Source organism: Chelonoidis abingdonii, chromosome 17 (assembly GCF_003597395.2).
Source record: "Chelonoidis abingdonii isolate Lonesome George chromosome 17, CheloAbing_2.0, whole genome shotgun sequence".
In the NCBI taxonomy this organism is placed as follows: Eukaryota; Metazoa; Chordata; order Testudines; family Testudinidae; genus Chelonoidis; species Chelonoidis abingdonii.
This window is the reverse complement of record NC_133785.1, coordinates 32051497-32071313: the sequence shown is the minus strand read 5'-3', so window position 1 is coordinate 32071313 and position 19817 is coordinate 32051497. Positions and strand designations below refer to the sequence as shown.

Genomic DNA, 19817 nt, shown 5'->3' with positions numbered 1-19817 from the left:
GCCGTGTTGGCTTCCAGCCCTATGCTGGACCCGAAAATGGAAAGGTTGCAAAGAGAGGAACCACCTCGTCACTCTGGCGTTTCTTTCCTTGTTCCTATGCATCCACTGGAGCGGGGCGTGATCAGTCACAAGGGTAAACCGCCGCCCCAGGAGATAGTAGCGGAGAGTCTCCATAGCCCATTTTATCGCCAGACATTCCTTTTCAACAACAGCGTATTTTTGTTCCCTGGGGAGGAGCTTCCGGCTGAGGTACAAGATGGGGTGCTTCCTCCTCCCCTACCATCTGGGAAAGGACGGCACCGAGTCCCCTCCGAGGCGTCCGTCTGCAGGATGAATTCCTTCTTCTCGAAGTCTGGGGCCATGAGTACCGGATGGCAGCATAGGGCTGTCCGCAAATCTGCAAATGCTGCTTCCGCCGCATCTGTCCACTTCACTATCTCGGGGCCCCGAGCTTTTATCAGATCCGTCAATGGCCCCGCTCTTGTGGCAAAATGAGGGATGAATCTCCGATAGTATCCAACTATACCCAAAAATGCTCTGACCTGCTTCTTGCGGATTGGTCGAGGCCAATCTTGTATTGCCTCCACCTTGTTCCATTGGGGCTTCACCACCCCTCTCCCTACGACATGCCCGAGGTATTTGGCCTCAGCTAGTCCTATCACGCATTTCAGAGGATTAGCGGTGAGACCAGCCTTTCGCAAAGCGTCCAGCACTGCTTTCCACTTTGTCCAGGTGTGTCTCCCAATCAGGGCTATGTATAACTATGTCGTCTAGATAGGCGGCGGCATAGTTGGCATGGGGTCGTAATAACTTATCCATCAGTCTTTGGAATGTGCAGGGGGGCCCATGGAGTCCGAAAGGGAGGACAGTGTACTGGAACAGGCCATCGGGTGTAGAAAAAGCAGTCTTTTCCCTGGCATCCTTGGCCAGGGGTATTTGCCAATATCCTTTGGTCAGATCTAGGGTGGTTAGGTATTTGGCCTTGCCTAACTGATCAACCAGCTCGTCAATGCGTGGTATCGGGTAGGCATCGAAGTGGGATACTTCATTTAATTTCCGGAAGTCGTTACAAAACCTCAGGGTGCCATCAGGCTTGGGGACTAGTACGATCGGACTGGACCACTGGCTGTGGGATTCTTCAATGACCCCCCGAGTTCCAGCATCTTTCGCACTTCCATCCTAATTTCTTCCCTTTTAGCTTCCGGTATTCGATATGGTCTTATCGTCACCCTTACTCCGGGGCTGGTGACAATATGATGTTGGACTAGTGCCGTTCGACCTGGTTGGGTACAAAATACGTCCTGGTTCCGGTGGATCATTTCAATGACTTCCATCCGTTGTTCTGGGGTTAAGTCAGGAGATATCTTTACCTGCTCCTGCGGGCCGTCTGCCTGAGGTAGAGCTCCTCGAGTGACCAGACACGTCTCTCTGTCATGCCAGGGCTTCAGTAAGTTGATGTGGTATATTTGCTCTGGCTTCCGGCGGTCTGGTTGTCTAACCTTATAATTCACTTCTCCAATGGCTTCCACTATCTCATATGGTCCGTGCCAACTGGCTAGGAGTTTGCTTCTGTGGTCGGCACTAACACCATCACCCGTTCCCCCGGCTGAAATCTTCGCATTTTCGCCCGACGGTTGTAGTATGTCCGCTGTGCCTCTTGTGCTTTTTCTAAATGCTCCCGTACTATCGGGGTTACTCGAGTTATCCGCTCTCGCATCTGTGTCACATGCTCAATAATATTCTTTCCTGGGTTGGGTTGTTCCTCCCAATCCTCCTTGGCGATATCCAATATCCCGCGTGGGTGGCGTCCATATAAGAGTTCAAAGGGAGAAAAACCCGTGGACGGACGCCTGGGGAACTTCCCGTATAGCGAACATTAGATACGGCAAAAGAGTGTCCCAGTCCTTTCCATCCTGTGCTACCACCTTCCGGATCATACTTTTGAGGGTTCGATTGAATCTTTCGACTAGTCCGTCTGTTTGTGGATGGTAGACGGAGGTCCGAATGGCTTGTATATACGGAGCAGGGCAGGGCACATAAGTCTTTCATTAGTTTTGACGTAAACGGGGTTCCCTCTGTCAGGATCTCCTTAGGGATGCCCACTCTCTGGCTGAAAAACTGTAGTAGTTCTTTAGCTATTGCCTTAGACGTGGGGTTTCTTAAAGGGATGGCCTCTGGATATCGTGTGGCATAGTCAAGGATGACTAGTACGTTTCGGTGGCCCCGTGCCGACTTTTCTAGTGGGCCCACTATGTCCATAGCTATCCTCTCGAACGGGACATCAATAATAGGTAAAGGTACTAGTGGGGCCCGCAAGTGAGGTCGGGGGCTATGCAGCTGGCATTCAGGGCAGGAGGCACAATAACGCTGGACTTCTGCTCGTATTCCTGGCCAATAAAAACCTTCTTAGTATTCTATCCAGCGTCTTGTCTACCCCTAGATGTCCCCCAAATAAATGACTGTGAGCTAACTCTAGTACGGCCCTTATGTGTTTCCGTGGGACTAGGAGTTGCTCTACTTCTTCCCCTCGTATTTGCTCTATTCTGTACAACAGATCACGTTTGAGCACGTAATATGGCCTTGGGCCTTTGACTTTTCCTTCTACAGGCACTCCATTTACTTCCACTACCTCCTCCCTCACGTTTGCATATAATGGATCTTCGGCCTGGTCCTGCCCAAAGGTCTCACGTGCAGTGCTGAACTGACCTAATTCCAGGGGGCCTATTTCAACTCTTCCCCCTGGGGTGCTCCCACTTGGGCCAGGAACCTCCTCTGAGTCCTCCGTGACCCGAACCTTCTCCTTGTCTCCTGGGCGGGTTCGCCTACCCACAAGGGAAGTCTTTTGATTAGCTGCCAGAATCCTGGTCCCTAACTTTTTAGCCGCCCTTCGTTCTCGCCTAGCCCTGCGGGGTTTTCCAGGGGATGAGAACAATTCTGGAGCAAATTCAGCAAACATTGGGGCGAGGCTATCTTTAGTTGCCTCTGTCTCAACCTGGGGGTTGCTACCCTCTCCTGCCTCTATCGGGGTCAGTAAGTTCTCAAACCCAGGGAAGTCTCTCCCAATCAAAACAGGATAAGGGAGCTTGGGGACTACTCCTGCAGAAACTCTGGTGGTATTCCCCTGGATTTCAATCCGTACTGGAATTGTAGGGTAAAAATCACGGTGCCATGTACGCATGTTACCCCTGTGCTTTTGGCCCGAGTTAGTTGGTCTGTTCCCACCAACTTTCCCGAGACCAACGTGACAGCACTCCCCGAATCTATTAATGCTATGGTTTTTATACCATTCATTTTTACTGGTCTGGTAAATCCATGTGAGAGGTCAATGTAACCCCTACCAGGTTGATCAGGCCACATTGCTCCCCATAACTCCCCAGATTACACTGCATAGGCACCTCCTTGTTGGGACATTGGGCTGCTATATGCCCCAATTCCCCACATTCATAACACCGTCCCCTCATTCCGGTTATCACCCCCTGCCTGGGGCTAGTTGGCCGGCCCCCCACCACTCTTCCCAAACCCCCAGGTCCCTTTCTGGCCTCGAGCCATTCCTCACTGTCGTTCCTCCCGGTTATAGTTTTTCTAGAGTTCTCGACAGTCCGGGGCCTTGGGTTTGGGGTTGTCTTCCTGGGTTGCCGTGTCTCCCCGCTTGGAGTCTGGAACAGTTCGCGGGCTGCCAGTTGTTGTTTCCACGAGGGAGACCAACTCATCATCATAGGTAGAGGGGTCATTCTGACCCACCCAAGTCCTGAGTGGTGGTAACCCCCGCATATACCGGTCCAATTAGTACCTCCATCATCTCCTCAGAGCTATGGGCTTCAGGGCGCAGCCATTTCCGGGTCAGGTGGATCAAGTCAAACAACTGCGTTCGGGGTGTCTTGTCCTCCATATATCGCCATTCATGGAACCTCTGGGCTCGTAGTGCCGTTGTCACTCCGAACCTGGCCAGGATCTCTGCCTTTAGCTGGGAATAGTTTGCTGCAGCTTCTGCAGACATATCGTAATAGACCTTCTGGGCTTCCCCACATAGGAATGGGGCAAGGATACCAGACCATTGTTCTCGGGGCCAGGCCTCCCGCAGGGCTGTTCTCTCAAAACAGGAGGTATGCTTCCACATCATCCTCCCTGGTCATTTTTTGTAAGTAATGGCTAGCCCGTATGGTCCGGGTCCCTTCCCCGTGGTGATTCTGTTCCATAAGGGTCTTCATCTGGCTTATTAGGTCTCTCAGCAGGGCTCGGTCCTGAGCAGCCTGACTCAGCAGCAGCTGATTAGTCTCTTGCTGCAATCTAGTCGCCTCTTGTTGGGCGGTTGCCTGGACCCTGGTAGCCTCCTGCTGGGCCGCGGTGGCATGTATAAGGGCCTTGACCACGTCGTCCATCTTAAGGGTGGGAGGGTTATGTCTCCCCCTGGACTATGTCCCCAGCGCGCAGATCCCACCCCTGACACCACGTGTGGCAAATTGTGGAGTCAGGTGCTCTAACTGGAGTCAGGTGCTCTAATTGGCCACAGCTGTTCTAGTTAATCTAAAGCAAACCTTCCTCCCTTGGCAGGGAATAAGGCCCCCTGCTAACACTCTTATACTGCCCTCTGACCATACTGTATCACAACAAGTATTTTCTAATCTGTCAGTCACATGTTCCAGAAATTTTTTTTTACAGATTTTCAGTGCCAATTTTAGTACTCAGTGTGGACACAGAGACCATGAAACAGAAACATTTTCAGTATTCAGTACGCAAACAACCTTGACTCTGCCCCTGGATGTGTTAGTATTTCGGGGCTCAGTCCAAACTCCCAGCAAAGTCACTGCTATTCATTCTTCTAGCTTAAATGGAAGTGGGCTTACTGCCTCTCAGCCATTATGAAAGTGGACATTCAAGCATAGACATCTATTTATTCCGCAGCCTGAAGTCTGAAGATTCATTGCTACACCATTAGTTCCTGTGTTTATGTAACTGACATACATTTTTTTGTGATCTAGCCTAAGAATTGTGTTTAATCAGTGTTCACATGACACCTTTGTCTCTCACAATATTTGTCTAATTAGAGGTATAGAGAACTCCTTTCCTGTGGGAAAAGGTTGCCATTTGGATGTGTTTCTCAACTGTTTTCTGTTGAGGAACCAGAGAAAGATCTAATTGTTAAAGTATCTTTGATTTTTTGCACTGTATGTGCTTTATGAGCATCTTTGTGCTATCCAAATGAATTAGCAACTTGAAAGAATGCAGACAGCTGACTTGCTGCTAGGTCACAAGCAGGCCAGAGAGGACTGCAGCAACGTGTATGGAAAAGGTCAGCCACCACGTTCATCCACACTGCCTGTGGAGAGGCTTTCTCTGACCACAGAACACCTTGTGCTGTACATGCCATAGTTCCATATACATAGTGTTGCACGGAGAAACAGAATGAACTCTCCATTATAGGGACAAGTTGAAAGTCCTTGACATGGTAGGTCCCTGGGAAGGTCAGATCCTCTGCAAAAATTCAGCCCTGCCAGTTTGACAAGAGGGGCTGCTCCTGGAGCACAGAAAACACCACATTTCCTTCTCTGAATGTTCTCTGGATCATTTGGGCTCTTTAGTGGTTACAGGGAACATTCCCTGCTTTTCTAAATGTCTCAGAGGAACAACTAATACCATTGGTAGCGTTAAGAGATGAGTGAGTCCTTGGTATAGGGTGAGTTAAATCCTCATTCAAACTTTTGTATGTACATACCCTTTATTTAACATCATGGTAAGAGACAGCCAAGGGCCTGCACCTAAAACAAAGCCAGAGTCTGTCCATAAACCAGCACCATGTGGGCATGGTATAGGGGTATGCATTAAGTAGTGAGACTAGGCATGTGGGAGAACACACAAACAGAGAACAGACAAGGGACCAGGGGGAGGCAAAAAGCGAGAAAGCCAGGCAGTAGCTGGGTAAGCTAGAGACACAGCTTTGGGGTCTGTTGGCTAAAGCAGCTTGGGGCTGTAAACTTCAAAACAAAACAAAACAAAAAAACCAACTTCTTTTGTTTTTGGTTCCTCCTGTGTTCAGAGAAGCAGGACTTTGTATGTTCCCTGTAAATCAACAAGACTGCGTCCCAGAGAATACCAGATTGCATCAATTTTTACTTCCACCTGGAACCCCTTTAGGGCCCTGAAATTTGACTTGCTGCTCGGGTCTAAAAGGGGCAACCATAGATTTCCCCTGTTCCATCTTAACAGAGTGGCCCCAGATGGACTAACTTCCTGATTATTCACAATTCTGGCGTGTCCTAGGGGGGACCAGCTGATTGCTCGCTTAACGTAGTTACTAAGAAAAGAGAGGCAGCTCTGAGTACCAGTGTCCTCCAGTGCCTTCTGTGTCTTGACCAGGTTGCAGCAATAGCATACAGACAGACTGTAAAAATGCAGGAACCTTAGCCCTCTATGTTCAGTGTTTGTATAGTGCCTAGCACAAAGTGGTCCTGTTCTTTAAGTGGGGCTCCTAGGTGCTACTACGATACAAATAAAACAAGGAGAGGCCAGGCGACACTTCTAGGTTCCTATCTCATTCAAGTGAAACACAAACTGCTATACCAAGGGAGCCTTGTTGATTTGGTTTCTCTGCTACGTGCAGAATCAGCAGAGGTGGAATGGATGTGAATATCAAACATGGTAGGGCAAAAATTGTGTCATGAAATAGAAGAGCCTGGGCAATAACTGGAGTATTGTTTTGTCTTGTTAATGCTGGCATCCTTTGTGAGAAGCACCTTCCCGTGGCTCGAGGATTGCTTCTTTCCAGAGCAGCCTCAGGTCAGAAGCCAGAGGAGAACCTGGTGGACTGGGCTTTCAATAGGGGGCAGTGTTGTTTTAGGTATCAACGCTTCAAGTGTCAAGGGTCTGAGGGAACTCTGCTGGGTCAGACCTCTCTGCATCCCTCCCACAAACAAAAACCAAGGAGCAGAAAAGCAAAAGCTGAAGTAAGACTAGGCAGGGGAAGAAGGTAATGCAAAGGAGGCATTTCAAAGGGTGATGTTAGGGTGGCTAAAGACTCCTTGGGTAGAATGGAAGTATTGGAGAGGTATCATTTGTCGATTCCATCTCACTCTCACATACACATACACATACACACTATCTTTCTCACTGACGCGCGCGCACACGCACACACAGAGTTTTTCTTTACAAACTGTATGGTTTAATGGCTTTTATTACTTCAGTAAACAGTGAGAAACCAACACACCAGCAAACACTAGTAGCATCTAAACTGATTGATTCAAACCTCGGTAAATAAAAAAGGATGTCGAGTGCATTTCCCTTGCATCCACCTCCAACCAAAAGGCCCATGGCCCTTTACATTCTTCATGTGATACATAACATTTTCTGTGACTGAGATATGATCGTTCTATTTGGGGATATTAATCTCGTTTGTTTTTCCTGTTTCTAGTGGTTATTCTTCAGTGATTGTAGTTGCCTTGAATGTGAACATTTTATGAGCTTGAATGAGCCAAATTCATCCCTGGGGTAAGTAAGCATAAAGTAGCTCCCCTTGATTTCAGTGGGAGCTGCTTCTGCATACACCACACAGACTTGTCTTTACACAATATGAAGATGAAACAAATTGCACTTATTTGGCACATCCAAGGAATTCTGGACTTGTTCAGGTTACACAGGTAAACCATCAACACCCATTTTTTTTGGCCAACTGAAACCCAATGTGTAACTTACATCACTATCTACTTCACAGTGGAATTTGACCAAGTGTGTTTTATTGATATATAATTTTAAGTACATACTTCTAGCTAGTTAAGGTAAATGTAATTCATCAGAATCCTAGAAGTAAGAAGTGATGACGGATCGTTTTTTGAGGCCAGACTGCTGCCAGTTCAGGCTTGCTCACTACCATACTTTTGTTCAGTGTAGTTTCAAAAGTCCAAGTCACAAGACTTCCACAGCTACTTAGACTATAGTGTTGCCTGTTACTCAATGAAACAAAGAGATTTTGTAACCTGACACTATATAATCGTTACTGTGTTCAAAATATGTGGCTCTGTACATGATCAGGGTAAAAGCCAATATGTATTTTTGCCTCAAACATTTAAAATGGAAAGTAGCTTAAAAATGCTATCAGTGCTGCATGATGTATCATAAGCATTTTACTTTTCTTTAGCTATTTTACATAGCACATTGTTTTCTGATAAAAGAAATTTACGATACAATAGAAAAGTTATTTTTCTTTTTTGCAAAAGTAAGTAGTGCAATCTTATACTATAAAGAGTATGTTATAAATAGGAAATGTGTTTAGTTGCTATATCATCAAACTCAACTCCTTTTATATCCCTTAAAGACCTAATACTGCCATCTTAACTCGGGAAACACTTCTATTGACTCCAGATCCATTGGCAGACAATGGAGAGTGATCCCTCTGCATGCTCTATTTTAGAACGCCCCACAATCTGTACTAGTGTGTGGAATAAAGGAAAGGGAATGGAAGATCTGTCATTTACTTCTATGGGAGCAGTGTTGTGCTCAGAATATATTATGCTACATGCATGAGATGATAATTCCAGGGACTGATGTTAATTATTTCTTTTGGGCTATCCAGGCGCTGGGAGCTGTATGATCCAAATGTGGCCCCTAGAGCTTCTATTACAAATTGTACAAATGTAATAGGCATAACCAATCAGATGCCTAAAAAAAACCAAACCCAAAGTTTTGTGCTGAGTTTCATAAGATCATCTGAAATCTAGCCCTGATCACTACACTACAGCTTTGCACGATGCCATCCAAAGGGCAGTTTTGCTTCTATCTGATTCTACAGCCTTCAGTGAATTGGAAAGTCCTCTTCCATTGCTGTCTTACATTCGCTGGCCCAAAGTTTGTATGCTCTTTCCAGAGTGTCTTCGCTGATATCATTGAATATTTCTGCAAGATAAGATTTTTAGTTAGTAGAAGAAGCTTCTCTGGATGTCAAATTCACTCACAGAAAGTGAGGCAAACTCTCCTGAGTAGCTTTACAAAGACTTATTCACAGGGCTAGATTCACAAAGGGACTTAATCACCTAAAGATAGAGTCGGGCACCAAGTCTAACATTTAGGCACCACTGATGTTCACAAAATCACTGGTTAGGGGCTGCCTAACTCTTTCCTTCTAGTTCCCTGAGTTTCTGCTGGTAGACATGCACAGCACAAAACTGCCTAAATCCTGACGCAGCCCCCCCAGCTAAGGAACTGCTCTGACGCCTCACTCATGCCTAACCCCTGTGGGATTGTCATACAAGGCATTCCTCTGCCTAACTCCCCAGCAGGTTCTGATCCTGCGAATGTGCTTTGAGCATGTTTAATCCTTACGAGAGCCAGCTGGGGGGCCAACAGGGTGGGGATTTTCCAGGCTGCCTGTGTCGATCCATCCCAGAGTAGCCAGGAGCCCACTTGGGATGGGGGAGACCCGGACTTGAACCCCTGATTTGGAGAAGGGTCTTGAACCTAGGTCTCCCTCTATGCCAGGTGAGTGCCCTAACCCACCAGGCTATTGGATATTGTGGGGTAGGCTCCACTCTCCATCTCTTCTTTAGAAGCTGTTCTGCTTTGTATAAATAATTAAACATTCATTGGAGCAGGGACATGAACCTGGCTCTTCCAATTTCCTGAGAGTACCTGGGTTATTGGCTATAGTGGGGTTGTTGGGGCAGGTTGGGGGGGGCTCTTTCTCTGTGGCTTTTCACGAGAAAGGGCTGACCTGACACAGGCACCTACTCCAACGGAGTGTTCATAGCTGAGAATCCTAGGTAAAGATAGGTGCCTCCCTCCAGCCCCAGCCAGGTGTCCTAAGACGCCACTGTCCCCGCACTTGTCCACGCTGCTATTTTTAGCAGTGTAGCATCCCACTACTGCCCCTCTGCCAGAGTCTTTTCCTGCAGCAAGGAAGGGCTCTGCTGGAGCCTTTCCTTGCTGCAGGGAGCTGCCAGCGCCTTTCCCCACTGCCTCCCCTCTATGAGAACTTTTCACCGACACATGGAACTACACCCTGCAGTGTGGATGCAGCCTCCCTGTGGTGTTTAGCTACACATTCCCAACATGCTGCCCCCAGAGCAGGAATGGTGCCTAAATCTTTTGTGAATGTAGCCCACAGAGATTCAACCAGATGGAATTATTACAGACTAGCTGTAGATTGATGTATCACAAGCTGATCCTCGGTGCTGCTTTTTATTCTGAATTTTCTTTCTATTTATATTTGTATCGTCACCCTGGGCAGCCATTAGTATCACTGAGGATGTATGCTATTTAGTTCTATGTATATTAATTGCATCATCCAGCTGCCTTTTTCCAAGAGTTACTTCAAAATGTTTTCAAGCACAACAAAAGAGCGTATACTGTTACTACTTTTGTTGTTGTTTAAACAAATATAGCGCGGTATTTGGATTGTTCTGACATAATACCTGGTATGGTTTATAATATGTTTACAAAGTAAATTGGCCAGTCCTAAGGCAATTTATTAGAGCTCAGTCTTTAATTAAGTTCTGGTGGTCAGATGCAGGAGCTGAATTCCCTCTCCGTCCAGGTATAATAAGATGAAAAGGTCAATTAAAGGCCGATATATATAACTGCAAACTGCAGGGCAGGCATGTTATATTATGTTCCTTAGTGGTGGTGTAAAAAGGATTTTTTTTTCTTTGAATGTTGCCAGGACAAGTAAAAACAAAAAAAGTTGACAAAGTTCCAAGAGAAAAGTAAATAATATCCCCAAAGACTGTGCTGTGATAACCTGATCCAAAGCTCCTTGAAGTCAATGGAAAAACACCCATTGAATTCAACAGGTATTTGATCCAGATTTTAAACGGTGATATGGTGCCTAAAGATATAGATAAGTGCCTAGTGGAATTTCCAAAAGTGCCTGGGCACAATGAGTGTTAGGTGCCTAGGCATTTTTGAAAATCGCACTAAGCAGCCATCTACATCCAAACATCTTTGAAAATCTGGCCATTAGCGAGTGTGTCAGGGAGTTGCTCTTGTATATGTGAATGGGTGTGAAAATCCCACCTTTCCCTTGGTTAATGTCTGTTGCAGTACCTGCCATTCCAAGTCCAGTTGGGAGAGGCATTCTCATCTGGCCTCCACAGTGTTTCAACCTTTCCACCAAGGCCTTCTTTATTAGATACCAGTTGCAGTCTTCGTGCCACACCGGGAGCTCCAAACCCTTCATGCACTGAATAATGTCAGTTTTTTCCTCTATAGTTAAAAACCCCCTTTCATAGGCCACGTAAGTCATGAATGCCATGTCTATGTTTACTGCTTCTCCATGCATCAGTGATGGCAAAACTTTCTGAAATGAAAGTAAAATTAGCTTTTTCCCCCCTTACAGTAACTAGTCCGGGTTTTCTTAATTAATCTGACTTTGTAGATGAAAATTAGTATGTGACTCTCAGTAGCAGAACTAGAGATTTGCTGAATCTCAGCATCCTTTCTATTTCTGGGGAGTGGGGAAAATCTTTTCTACATGATTAATGGTACATAAAATCCCCCACAGAGAGTTTGATTTTGCTCCTATTGAAGGCAAGGGATGAACTTTGAATGAGAGGGAGGGAAGATTACCGAGTGGCAAACATCTCACTTTAACCTTTTCATAGGGACTGAGTCTGTTCATCCCCAGGCCCCACTTCTGAACGGTAGTTTACCGCAGCAGTAAGGTCTGGAATCTTAAAACCATGCAATATTTGGATTGTTATAGCTGAGATTATTGCTGCTATTTATATTACACGACTGCCTAGATGTACGTGCTCCTTTGTGCCTCTGTACAAATGAGACAATCACTGGCTCCAAATTTCTAACAATGAAAATACATAACATAGATAAAGTGGGGAGGGGAAACTGAGGCGCACACAGACGGGACATGACTTGCCCACTATTATACATCAGATAGAGCTTGGCTAGACCCCAAGTTTCCTGCATCCCAGGCCAGTGCACTATCAACTGGGCAATGCTGTCTCACAAGTATAATACAAAACAAAACCTTCCAAGAACATTTTTACTATGATTAAAAACGTGTTGCTTTTTTCGAAGAGGACATTGCAAAATAAAATTTGTGACTTACCATTTCAAGTTCTGGGCTTATAAGGTGACCAAAATCAACCAATCTGTCCAGGTCATCCTCCCAGAGGTTGGGTGCAAGCTCTTCCAGCATTGTTTCTATGGCAAGTCTGGTTGTCTTCAGTGCAGCATCACCATGATTGACCAAGCCGTTCTGAGACTGGAACTTTGTGTCCAGCATATATTTTCCATGGCTCTTGAGTAGATCAAAGAGCACTTTGTGTTTCATGAGCGCCATCTTGAATAAAGAATGGAAAGAAGTACTTTAAAAAGGTGAATTTTTATATAAGCTAATAATACACTGTAGGAAAAGTATCAGAGGGGTAGCCGTGTTAGTCTGGATCTGTAAAAGCAGTACACAATCCTGTGGCACCTTGTAGACTAACAGACGTTTTGGAGCATGAGCTTTCGTGGGTGAATACCCACTTCGTCAGATGCATGTAGTGTAAATTTCCACTACATGCATCTGACTAAGTGGGTATTCACCCACGAAAGCTCATGCTCCAAAACGTCTGTTAGTCTATAAGGTGCCACAGGATTGTCTGCTGCTTTTGTAGGAAAAGTACAGATTGAAATACATGCAACTAGTGCTGTATTATCCTAGTGAATGAATTCCAATAAATGTTGGATTACTGGTTGCTCCTGGCTCTCCAGGTACAGATAGTTTGTAACGGGCTTTTGCATCTGTGCCTGGCAAGCAGGTGAAGGCCATTTTAATGAGGTGCTGGACCTCACCAGGATAATCCAGGCTTCCACCCTCACCCGCCCCCCCCGGACTGTTTTTAAAGAGAATTGAGTGAATGGGAGTGTGGGGTGATATTGCGGGCCTGGGGGGTTTGAAAGGGTTTTTAGTTTTGTGGGCAGCCATTCAAATTGCTTAGGTTTTACTAATATTGCATGCATGGCTTCAGGATGGATGCATTTTAAATACATTTAAATAGTTCTTAAATTGACACACTAATCCTACTTTGCACCACATGACATCGATAGATCTCAAAGCTGTTTGCATATGTAAATTTAAGGGAATAACTATAGATTTACAATGAGAGCAAAATTTGGCCCAGAAAGATTGACAATACCATTGGTCAACCAAACTCAACATACACTTAGAACATTTGAAGTATGTATAAATGGCCTTGTAGAACATGTCTTCGGCTAAAAATTTAACTACCATAACTTCCCTGTTCTTCCCCCACTCTGAAAAAACTAAAGTTTATCTTTACTCTTATTGGATGGAGAACATAGAAATAAATAGACTCCCATAGATTTGAATACGTTTTGGATCAGGTCCATTATGAAGGAGTTTTCTTCCATCTGTTTGCTCTATAGTTGACATCTGGCTTTTTTGTATGTTGTGTGTATCTTAAAAAATTACCTGGGGTCCCTAGAAGCTGGGCTAGGAACTCTCTTAGATTCTTAGAAGCCAAACAACTATAAACTATATGGGTGGGCATGATTAATAAATGAGATTTGGTTGTCCAGCTTCTCTAGGTGGCCTTGAAAAGCCCACCATTTGGATGTATAAAACATCTTGCACAAAGCTTTAAGCTCACACATAGTTTCAACTTTTTATTAATAATTAATATAGCAAAAGTACATCTGTATTCCAAAAAATGGTACCTTCAAAATTTCACCAAGACCGTTGGAGATGTGTCGACGGGGAATAGTTTGGATGAAGGATCTGTCCAGAAAAGTAGCTACAGGAGGAGTGTAGCCTCCAAGCTTGTTCTTGCACTGAAGGAAATTTACACCATTCTTTGCTCCCACACTGGCATCAACGTATGCCAAGAGGGTTGTTGGGACACGAATATAAGGGGTGCGTCTTCTATAAAGTGACGCCGCAAGGCCTACAATATCAAGGCAAACCCCTCCTCCAATTGCTATAATGGGCTCTTTACGCCTGTCGATGCCGAAGTTGTGAACTTCTTGCAAGATGCTGAGGACCAGATCCATGGATTTGGTTTCTTCAGTGGTGGGCAGGGAGAGGATTTTATAGTGAACATTATTGGCTTCAAAGTACTTTCTCACTTTTGAGCCGTAATATTCATCGACAATCTGATCCATTACAATAAAACGCCTCTGTTCTCTTTCTCTGTTAATGGCTATCTCTAATTGCTGAGGATCTATAATGTGCCCAAAAAGGAGTGTACTGTTGGCAGGATCCAGAAGACTGCATGTTTCCACCACTTTGTAGCAGAAAGAGATAGGAGCTTCAATCGTCCAGGAAATCCCAATATCTGACACACTTTTGCCTCTGTCAGGGATCACAAAACATGGTGTGAGATCAATACACTAGGTACCTTCTATGTCAAAAAGAGTTTAAAAATGAAGCCACTAGCTTGCTGCTCGAAATACACAATTCCTCATTAGAGTCTACTACTACCCCAGAAAATAGTAGGATTTCAAATATTGTACTGATATTTAAAATAGGCAATGGGGGGATTCTGGGAATTGTAGAGTAGTTGGCCTTGCTTCTGCACCAGGAAAATTGGCTGATGTGATAATTAAAAATCAAATGCGTAAACACGTAGGTGGATAATGATATAACAAAGACTAATTAGTATGGCTTCTGTAAAGGCAAATTGCTCCTCTGAAATTCACTAATTTGTCTATAAGATAATGGAGATGAGTGCTCTACTTTATTTAGACTTTCAAGAAAACCTATTACATGTGGCTATGAAAGAAAGAACAATGTCCAACATGGCAAAATTTTAACAACGAGTTACCCAAGGTTCTGTATTAAGATTGATGTTTCATATACATTTTTTTAATGAACTTAGAAGGGCGGGGAGTGAGAAGTGCTGAGACAAAACTTACAGATGATACAATTATTGATGTTAGTCAAGACTAGGGAAGGTTGTGAGGTGTTTCTTCAGAGGGACCTAGCAAAGCTGTCTAGTGAGCTGGCGGAAAACTGGGGCGGCAGGGACAATGCGCCATGATTAGGAGCTCTAACCCACCTAGGATTACCAACTTTCTAACTGCAAAAAACTGAACACCCTGGCCCTTCCCTGAGGCCCTGCCCAGAGGCACCACCCCTTCCCTGCCCCTTACCCAAAGATCTGCCTCCCACTCATGACATTCCCCCTCCCTCGGTGGCTCACTCTATCCAACCCTCACTCACTTGCACTGGTCTGGGGAGGGGGTTGGGGTGCAGGATGGGTGAGGGCTCTTACTTGGGGTGCGAGCTCTGGGGTGGGGCCAGAAATGAGGGGTTCAGGGTGCGGGAGGGGGCTCCGAACTGGGGCAAGGAGTTGGGGTGCAAGAGGGGGTGAGGGCTCCTGCTGGGGGTGCGGACTCTGGAGTGGGGCTAGGGATGAGAGGTTTGGGATGCAGGAGGGAGGCTCCAGGCTGGGGGTGGGGGCTATGGGTTGAGGCAGGGGGGTTGGGTGCAGGATGGGTGAGTGCTCTGGGCTGGGGATGCTGGCTCTGGGGTGGGGCTGGAGATGAAGAGTTCAGGGTGTGGGAGGGGGCTCTGGGCTGGGGATGAAGGATTTGGGGTGCAGGAGGGGGATCCGGCTGTGGAGGGGGCTCAGGGCTGGAATAGGGGGGTTGGGGCATGGGCTTATCTTGGGCAGCTCCTGGTCAGTGGTTCAGCAGGGGCATTAAGTCAGGCTGCCTGCCTCTCCTGGCACCCAGGGGCGCTGGAATATTTTTAGTAGTGGGTGTGTGAAAGCCAGCCCCTTCGCCCATCCACTCCCTTCCCAGAGTCTGGGAGCAGGGCTGTGTCTCTGGGAGTGGGGGACCCAGATCGGGTAAGGGGGGAAAGGCCACAGAGCTGTCAGCACCACCTCAGGGTCCCTTTTCGACTGGGTGTTCCTGGTCACCGTAAGGCCCCATATAGTAGCCACGGGAGATGCTGAAGAAACTGAGACCAGGACCTGCCACTTAAAGCATGAGCAGGTATGGGAGGGGCCCTACCTTGGTGGTGAGATTGGGGTGAGACTGGAATCCATCCCCCAATTGGAACAGGGGCTTCTTCATCTCTCCCCACACCATCTCTCACCACACCTCTTCCTCCTGCTTGTGCTCCAAGCAGTGGATGCTGGTCTCTGCTCCTGCTGTGTCCATGCCCAGGGTCCTAAATGCCACTCGTTGTCAGCCCTGCCCCCTTCTCCTCACTAGCCCACCAGACCGGAAGCAGCATAGTAGCCCAGCCTGGAGCTGAACCAGATGGCCAGTGCCATATGGTAAGACACATCACACCCCTCCCCCCCACCTGCCCACCCACTGCAAGCAGCTGAATGAGCTCAATACCATGATTTTTCCAATGATGGGGATGCAGAGGTAGGCATGCCCGCTTCCACCTCCCCACTGTTGGAAGAATCATGATATTGGGCTAATTTCATGATTTCAGTGTAGTCCATGAAATCGCGATCTACACCAGGCCTTCTTTCTAATGTTTGTGAAGGGATCCTCTTAGGGGCAACACACAGTTGCTCAGGGCTTTCTCAGAGCTTGTGGTAACTCCAAAACTGAATACTTTGTTTTTAATCCAGTCAAGTCCTTCTATGTTTAAGCAATTCTGCAGCTGAAATAGCGTTCTTACTTCTGCATCTCAGGTCCATATTCTGGCCCTAATCCCAATCCTGTATTCTGTAATAGTAGTTTAGATCTACTGTGGAGCTTCTTGTCCCTTTTGAGATAGAACTTGCCTTTCTGGGATGAAATAGCAGAGCTTTCCCAGTAGAGGTCAGTCTGCCATAGCCTATACTTGGTGATTTTTCAGGACAGAGGTCAAAGCTTTGGCCTTTAGGGATGGAAAAATTGAATTCAGGTCAAATTCAGTGACCAATCTCAGGTAGAAAAAGGACATTTTCATTTTCAAATAAGTCAGAATAGTTTTGACCATTTCGAAATGAAATGATTTGACTTCTCGTTTCATAGTGACATTGGGTTTAGAAACTTAGCTCGATGCATTTCTTAAAAATTTCATTTTGCGTTGGAAAAAAACCTGGAAATGGAATGAAGCGAAAATCTGAAAAAAAACCTTTTTTAGGCTTTTATGTTTAGTTTAGTTTCAGGTGTTTTTATCAGAAACAGTTTCTTTCCCCCGCCCCCTTCATCTTGTCATTTCAGCAAGAAAACGAAAAAAAACCCCAAATGTGAAACTAACTACATTTTTTGATTTGGCACCTGAAGAGAAAAATCAGTGACTTGTATTATTCAGAGATGTACGGAAGCAAACAGATGCCCGGTGGGATTTTCGAAGAGTATGTCTACACAGCAAAAAAACCCTGGAGCAGCAAGTCTCAAGAGCCCAGGTCAACTAACCTGGTCTGGTCTCATGATAGGGGGCTAAAACTAGCAGTGTAAATGGTGGGGCTAAGGCTGGAGCCCAGGCTTTAAAACCTTGTGTGTGTTGGGGTGGGATGGGTAGGTCTCTGAGCCCCATGAGCCTGAGTCAACTGACCTGAGCTCTGACATTCACTTCCGGAGGTGCTTTTTTATTTTTATTTTTTTTTGCTGTGTAAATGTACCCAAAATACCGAAACCCAGATGATCATCATGTATTTAGGCACTTGCCTCCAAATGCAGTCAATGGGAGGTAGGTGCCTAAATACCTTTGGCAATCTGCCTAACTTCCACTGAAATCAATGGACGCTGGGTAGCTACCTGCTTTTCCTACTAGGTACCGATCTGTCTCTTTAGGGACATAAACGCCAGTAAAAGTCTGGTCCTAAGTGACTTAGGGACTTTTGAAAAATGTGCTCATGATTTTGATGTTTCTCAGAGCCTCTTATTCTGTCGTTTGTTTAAGCTAATATAGTAAAAAAGTTATATGAATATAAAATAAGCTCAATCAAATAAATACATTTCAGAGAAGATTATTACTGTGCATTTATTTTTGAAACTTTGGCCACTAAAGACAGGGTGTGGTTTTGGATGTTAATTACAGTACAGGAATCTGTTTTAGATGTCAGAGGTAACTTTGGCCACGTGGCAGATGGGCAGGTGAGAAGACAGCCTGGTCTGAATTGCAGAATGCATATGACGTAGAGCCCAAACCTGCCATTTGCTAATGGATATTTTACATGAGCAATTTTTTGCGGACTGAGCCCTAAGTCAATTAATTATGTTATTGACTAAGGACTCTATCCTGAAATGAGCTCTGCACAAAGACGTTTGTGCGTGGATAGAGCTCCACTGAATTCAATCCAGATCTGCCCGCGCAGTGTCTGCTGCAGAAGTAGCACCTTATTTACCTGTTCCTGCTGAAGCCAATGGCAAAACTCCTATCAAATTCCTTGGGAGAAAGATCAGACCCAGTGATAATAGCATAAAGACACTGCAAATATTGGAAAACTTCTGATGTGCAAAAAACAAAAAAAGCCCCACATTTGTGAGTATTCCATTAATATTTAATAGTAAAAGGAGGCTCTATTCTGTTGAAAGGGGATCCTTCTGCAATCCAAGGTTAATTAAGGAGGGAGACATTCCTGCAGAAAGCTGTGTTTGGCCTTAAGGGAAAACATCTGTGACTCTTTTCTGAACTTGCCATAGGTAGAGCACTTCCCCTAAAGTTTGACAGCTGCATTCTCTTTTTGATCATGTCAGTGATTTTTAGTATCTTTGTATTTGTTTTTCCAAGCTATGTATTTCATTACCCGAATCCGTAAATGTCTGTTATACACCGCCTTTTATACACAATGATTTTGAATATGCACTGAACGAACCCAATTGGAAAAATCCCCATGTTCCTCTAAATACTCCTCAGACACTTTAAGAAAGCTTCATCTGACAAATACACGAAAATATGAAAAAAATCAGAGTGGGGGATAACTCACTCCATTTATGCCAAGGTGTATGACGAACACATGATTTGCATGGCAGTACTGTCACACAAAAAGATGGGTTGAGAAATACATTTGAGCCTTCACTTGGAATCTGCTTTTTGGTGAGTTTTGGTCACACTCATCACAGCGACATTAGATAACATTTTTCAGTTGCACAAGCCTAACATATCTCTACATTTCCCCCATCTGAAAGATAATTTAATAAGACTAACCCAAACCAGATTGGTGGCAAGCTTGTCATCAGACTTTATCAAGTACCCCTAGCGCAAGCTTTTATACTTACATTTTAGCCTGTGAGATGGTTATCTTATCCTTGGAGTTGCATATGGCTTCCCCTTTCTTGATCCGACACCAAGTGCTCTTGACCCGCACCAGCTGAAAATCAGTCTGTCTGGGATTTTCAGGCATGACTGTTGCAGCTTTTTTGGCTAAGACCTCTTCAGAAACCGGCATCTTTCCAGCAGATGAAATCTCTATCTTGAGAGATCTCACCTAAGTGAGAGCTTTCCAGTCACTTTTAAAGACCGTATTTTGGAAGAGGAGGTCCTGTCTACTACTCACCTGTTAGTACTGTGTGTGTGGGGGGGGGGGGGGGGAGGAGGAAATTATAAAACTAGTATTATCTAATCTGAAGACACGAGTTAGAGGTGTACAACTCACTCAGAGACACATGTAGGACCCAAGCTAGCGTTGTATAATTGGTTAGTTTTATAATGCTTAGGAAATACAATACAAATCCATAAATTAGCTTCTCACATGAAGCCCTGCAGTGAAATGGATGTTATGAAAGACAAATAATTTCTATGAAACATCAATGCCGTTTCAAGAATTCCTTTGTTGGGCAGGACCTTTGATTTATCTAACTGCTAGCCCCACTCAGTGTGCAAGAGGCAAAGAGGCAAGCAGCAGTGGTGGAGAGAGTTGTGCAGGCTATGTAGGCCTTCTGGGAGTTCTCATTCCTGTGTTCCACTGTCC

At 45.4% G+C, this 19817-nt stretch overlaps 1 protein-coding gene across 1 annotated transcript; it reads right to left on the bottom strand.

Moving 5' to 3' along the window:
* Positions 1-8782: 8782 nt before the first annotated feature.
* Positions 8783-19295, bottom strand: LOC116820414 (2-epi-5-epi-valiolone synthase-like). Its single transcript, XM_032772868.1, has 5 exons — positions 19126-19295; positions 13666-14299; positions 12050-12283; positions 11029-11281; positions 8783-8883 (listed from the first exon to the last, which is right to left on the bottom strand). Exons 1-5 carry the CDS (start codon positions 19293-19295, stop codon positions 8783-8785), a joined length of 1392 nt encoding a protein of 463 aa, XP_032628759.1.
* Between the last annotated feature and the right edge of the window lie 522 nt (positions 19296-19817).

Bases quoted from the DNA above. Each gene is read 5' to 3' on its own strand.
- LOC116820414 (XM_032772868.1), bottom strand. From the start codon at position 19,295: ATGCCGGTTTCTGAAGAGGTCTTAGCCAAAAAAGCTGCAACAGTCATG. The intron at 12,284-13,665 runs GTACCATTTTTT...TCTTTATTCAAG, and splicing joins GTCTTGGTGAAATTTTGAAG to ATGGCGCTCATGAAACACAA. The intron at 11,282-12,049 runs GTAAGTCACAAA...CTTTCATTTCAG, and splicing joins TAAGCCCAGAACTTGAAATG to AAAGTTTTGCCATCACTGAT.